Below are 6,000 nucleotides of genomic sequence, written 5' to 3'. Positions count from 1 at the left end.
TAAGACTGATGCATTTATGGCCATCTTAAGTGGAGCAAGTTATTTTGTATGTGATGGAGAACTTAGCAGATGACATTAAATGTAAATTATAAATGTTACTCTTAACAAGGTGAGAGAAAAAAATACACTGTGACTCTGCATGGCAGATTTTACAGTTAATTTGGCAGTCAGTTTTTTTGTAATTGAACAGCTGCACAACAACTAACTGTCACTAGAAGAAAAAGACTAGAAAAAAGGGGGTCCACAGGTGCGTACTCTCATATAGTCCAGGAAGGCAGATACCACTTAGTTGCACTGTGATACCTTCGTGGTTAAAGGCATCACAGTATGCCGTGCAGAGTTAGTTCATTTCTGTTGTGGCAGTGACAGAAGCATAACAATTTGTATCTCCAGTTTAGCAAGACCAACACTCAATTACTTAGAATTAGGCTTGGCTGTGATTCACCCACAGTCAAATATCCTTGTCCACACTTAATAATGAAGAATGACTACTGAAGAGCTAGCACTGGCTGTATAACTATATACCAGCACCAATCACTAGCTTCAGTGAGGAACAGGTGGCTATCAAGCTGTATAATATAAAATTAGTGAGTGTCTTGTTTGACCAATCTCATTGGCCAATGATGATAATTGATCATTTCCAATTGATTGATGCTTTTTAGCAATCAATAGTGCTAATGTAACATTTGAAATCTTAGTGAGGCTTTTAAGCAATATCATTAGTCAACAGTCATAAGGTGATTGCTCTGTAACTCATCATGTGACCAACCTGATTGCTCTTTGTTTGATTGACAGAGCTCTGGATCAGTGTCTCTAAAGGCACGTTGGATAGTGTCAGGGATTCATTGGGTTTCTGTTTAAACAGTAATGACTCATTGGTTAACTATGTGACTTTTAAGTGGTAATTGCTGTTCATTGGATTTGAGGGTTGTCATGAGCCTGGGTCCATTAACCTGTCCAGGCAGCGGGTGGTTGAGGGGGTTGTTCAGCCTGACTGCCTGCCTCTCTTCCACGGCTACATTCGCATCAGGGTGTCTCTGGAGATGGAGCACGCAGTGTCCACTGGTATGCTCGAGGTCTTCCGCAAGAGGTGGGCACCGGAGGGACTGGAGTGCATCATCACCCCCGGCAACCAAACTTTAATTTGACCGATTTAAGTTTCCGTTAAAGTTTATTTGTTAATTTGTGGGTTCTAGTGCCCTTGCAAACAGGGGACATTTGATATTATGCTCTGCTTAAAATAGTTGTTAATAGCCTTGATTTAAAGTTTGACATTTAAAATAGTTGTCATTAGCTTGGGTCCATTAACCGATCCAGGCAGCAGATGGTCGAGGGGGCCGTTCAGCCTGACTGTCTGCCTCTCTTCTGCGGTTACATTCACGCCTGGGTGCCCCTGGAGATGGAGCACGCGGTGTCCACCGGTACGCTCACAGCCTTCTGCGAGAGGTGGGCATGGGAGGGACTGGAGCGCATCATCACCACAGGCAATCAAATTTTAATTTGATTTAAATTGTAGTTAAAGTTTTATTTGGAAATTTGTGGGTTCTAATGCCCATGCCAAAAGGGGGCATTTGATTTCAGGTTCTGCTAAAATAGTTGTAGATCTATTGTTTTGACCATTTAAGGTTCACAAAGTTTTATTTGTTATTTTGTTGGTTCGAGTGCCCTTTTAAGAAGGGGGCATTCGGCTTTATAGTTTAATTAAAATAGTTGTCATTAGCCTGGGTCCATTAATTGATCCAGGCAGCGGGCGGTTGAGGGGTTGTTCAGCCTGACTGCCTGCCTCTCTTCCATAGTTACGTTCACGCCAGGAGCTGGAGCATGAGATGTGCACCGGTACGCTCGCGGCCTTCCGCGAGAGATGGACACCGGAGAGACTGGAGTGCATCATTTCAACAGGGAACAAAATTTTAATTTTATTTGATTTGATTTGTCAAGATTCCCTTTAATGTTTGTTAGTTAATTTGTGATTTTTATGCCCTTACAAAAGGGGACACTTGTATTAACGTTACTTTAAAATAGTTGTTATTAGCCTGGGTCAGAAGTGGGCACCGGAGGGACTGGACTGCATCATCAGTCCTGGCAACCAAATTTTAATTTGACTGGTTAAGGTTTCACTGAAGTTTTATTTGTTAATTTGTCGGTTCTAGAGCCCCTTTAATAAGGGGGCACTTGGCTTTATCGTTTAATTGAAATAGTTGTCATTAGCCTGGGCATGCAGTGTCAACCGGTATGCTCAAGGCCTTCCACGACAGGTGGTCACTGGAGGGATTGGAGTGCACCATCATCCCCGGAAACCAAATTATGATTTAATTTGTTAGGTTTTCTAACTGTCATGCTCCTTTAACAAGGGGGTTTACTTGGTTAATAGTATAATTTAAAAGAGATGTCAATAGCCTGGAGGGAAAATATGACTGAAACAAGGATCACAGGATAGATTTTCAACTTGATGCTTGGGTGTGAGACTGGCATTGCAGATTACCTGCCCGTTATAGAAACTGCTCCATTTTCCTTTTCTTAAAATCAGGAACAGGAGGGCTAATATTCCGAGGTTCCGCTGGGAGCAGGAATTTTGGAGGCTCGGAGTGCCTGGCTTGCCGACCAGTGATTTTGTGGGCACAAATAAGACTGAGCTACTGGCATGCTTTGTCAGTAAACAGAGCAGCCAAATTGCACACCATGTGGTCCCAAAAACTGTATTGAGTTAATCTATCTTGCTGATGTTGACTGAGGGATGATTATTGTTTGGGACGCAACCTTGGTTGAATGTTTCATTTGAAGGATGGCAACTCCGACAGTGCAGCACTCTCTCACTACTACACTGAAATATCAGCGAGATTATGTGCTCAAGTCCTGGAGTAGGGCTTGAATCTGCAACCTCCTGATGCAGAAGCAAGAAGCTACCACTGAACCAAGCTGGTACACTCATCAGTTAATCCTCTTGGTAACAGGATGAAAGATTCCTAATGCTTGACATTTGCCTGTGGTACTCTTCACCACCACCAGCCCACCCCTTTGTTTTGTTCAGCTCTATAAAGGGGTCTACTGTCCTTCCAGTTTTGTTTCTAACAAAGGGACTGCATCCAAAATATTAAATCTTTCTTATCTTTATAGATACTGAATGGAATTTCTAGCATTTTATGTTTTTATTTCAGATTTCCAACATTTACAATTTTTTCACAATTTATTTGTGAGTTCTGATTTTAAGTTTATTAATATTATTGTTTATACTGTCGAGGATTCTCCTTTCTATTAAGAGCACAAGAAATAGGAGCAGGAGAAGGCCATACGGTCCCATGAGCTTGCTCCGCCATTCAATAAGATCATGGCTGAACTTTTACATCAACTCCACTTTCCCGCCTTAGTCTTGAATATAATCAATAACTGAGCATCCACAGCCCTCTGGGGTAGATAATTCCAAAGAGTCACAACCCTCTGAGTGAAGAAATTTCTCATTTCAATCCTAAATGGCGGACCCCTTATCCTGAGACTAGGGCCCCAAGTTCTAGACTCTCCAGCCTGGGGAAACAATCTCTCAGCATCTATCCTGTCGTCATGTATTTGCTTCATGGGTTATTTGCTTAAGCATTCATAGTAACACATTGCTATTAAGAACTAGTTGGTTTATTAACAAAGGTTTAGCCATCACACTACACATTACCAGTTCATCCACTAGGTTCACAACCGCATGCCTCATCGTGGATCCTCTAAACCCAACTGACTGGGGTTTTATTGAGTCCTGTGAACATCATGTGATTGACTAAGCCACTCTCAATTCAACAGCTCTACAAACATAGAAACATAGAAAATAGGTGTAGGAATAGGCCATTCGGCCCTTCAAGTCTGCACCACCATGCAATAAGATCATGGCTGATCATTCACCTCAGTACCCCTTTCCTGCTTTCTCTCCATACCCCTTGATCCCTTTAGCCGTAACGGCCATATCTAACTCCCTCTTGAATATATCCACTGAACTGGCATCAACAACTCTCTGCAGTCGGGAATTCCACAGGTTAACAACTCTCTGAGTGAAGAAGTTTCTCCTCATCTCAGTCCTAAATGGCTTACCCCTTATCCTTAGACTTTGTCCCCTGGTTCTGTACTTCCCCAACATCGGGAACATTCTTCCTGCATCTAACCTGTCCAGTCCCGTCAGAATTTTATATGTTTCTATGAGATCCCCTCTCATTCTTCTAAACTCCAGTGAATAAAGGCCCAGTCGATCAAGTCTCTCCTCATATGTCAGTCCAGCCATCCCGGGAATCAGTCTGGTGAACCTTCGCTGCACTCCCTGAATAGCAAGAATGTCCTTCCTCAGATTAGGAGACCAAAACTGAACACAATATTCCAAGGCCCTGCAGTAAAATCTCCCTGCTCCTATACTCAAATCCCCTAGCTATGAATGCCAACATAGCATTTACCTTCTTCACTGCCTGCTGTACCTGCATGCCAACTTTCAATGACTGATGTACCATGACACCCAGGTCTCGTTGCACCTCCCCTTTTCCTAATCTGCCGCCATTCAGATAATATTCTGCCTTCGTGTTTTTGCCACCAGGTGGATAACCTCACATTTACCCACATTATACTGCATCTGCCATGCATTTGCCCACTCACCTAACCTGCCCAAGTCACCCTGCAGCCTCTTAGCGTCCTCCCCACAGCTCACACTGCCACCCAGTTTAGTGTCATCTGCATACTTGGATATATTACACTCAATTCCTTCTTCCAAATCATTGATGTATATTATAAATAGCTGGGGTCAAAGCACTGAGCCCTGTGGCACCCCACTAGTCACTGCCTGCCATTCTGAAAAGAACCCATTTATCCCAAATCTTTGCTTACTGTCTGCCAACCAGTTCTCTATCCATGTCAGTACATTACCCCCAATACCATGTGCTTTAATTTTGCACACCAATCTCTTGTGTGGGACCTTGTCAAAAGCCTTTTGAAAGTCCAAATACACCACATCCACTGGTTCTCCCTTATCCACTCTACAAGTTACATCCTCAAAAAATTCCAGAAGATTTGTCAAGCATGATTTCCCTTTCATAAGTCCATGTTGACTTGGACCGATCCTGTCACTGCTTTCCAAATGCGCAGTTATTTCATCTTTAATAATTAATTCCAACATTTTCCCCATTACTGATGTCAGGCTAACCGGTCTATAATTACCCATTTTCTCTCTCCCTCCTTTTTTAAAAAGTGGTGTTACATTAGCTACCCTCCAGTCCATAGGAACTGATCCAGAGTCAATAGAGTCGCTAGACAGTCCATTGGAAAATGATCACCAATGCATCTACTATTTCTAGGGCCACTTCCTTAAGTACTGTGGGATGCAGACTATCAGGCCCCGGGGATTTATCGGCTTTCAATCCCATCAATTTCCCTAACACAATTTCCCACCTAATAAAGATTTCTTTCAGTTCCTCCTTCTCACTAGACTCTCAATCCCATAGTACTTCCGGAAGGTTATTTGTGTCTTCCTTCATGAAGACAGAACCAAAGTATTTGTTCAACTGGTCTGCCATTTCTTTGTTCCTCATTATAAATTCACCTGAATCTGACTGCAAGGGACCTACATTTGTCTTCAATAACCTTTTTCTCTTCACATATCTATAGAAGCTTTTGCAGTCAGTTTTTATGTTCCCAGCAAGCTTCCTCTCATACTCTATTCCCCGCCCCCCCCTAATTAAACCCTTTGTCCTCCTCTGCTGGATTCTAAATTTCTCACAGTCCTCAGGTTTGCTGCTTTTTCTGGCCAATTTATATACCTCTTCCTTGGATTTAACACTATCCTTACTTTCCCTTGTTAGCCACGGTTGAGCCACCTTCCCCGTTTTATTTTTACTCCAGACAGGGATGTACAATTGTTGAAGTTCAACCATGTGATCTTTAAATGTTTGCCATTATCTAGCCACAGTCAACCCTTTAAGTATCATTTTCCAGTCTATTCTAGCCAATTCACGTCTCATACCATCAAAGTTACCTTTCCTTAAG

At 42.5% G+C, this 6,000-nt stretch overlaps 1 protein-coding gene across 1 annotated transcript in view; it reads right to left on the bottom strand.

Moving 5' to 3' along the window:
* Positions 1–6,000, bottom strand: part of LOC139266254 (tripartite motif-containing protein 42-like) — a 62,415-nt gene that overhangs the window by 34,742 nt on the left and 21,673 nt on the right. The window contains exon 4 of the mRNA XM_070884083.1: positions 770–853. Coding sequence (XP_070740184.1) covers positions 770–853 — 84 coding nt within the window. The remainder of the gene's footprint in view (positions 1–769; positions 854–6,000) is intronic.

This window comes from Pristiophorus japonicus, chromosome 6 (genome assembly GCF_044704955.1).
Source record: "Pristiophorus japonicus isolate sPriJap1 chromosome 6, sPriJap1.hap1, whole genome shotgun sequence".
In the NCBI taxonomy this organism is placed as follows: domain Eukaryota; kingdom Metazoa; phylum Chordata; class Chondrichthyes; family Pristiophoridae; genus Pristiophorus; species Pristiophorus japonicus.
Note: the sequence above shows the minus strand (reverse complement) of the source record. Positions and strands in the feature narration are given on the sequence as shown.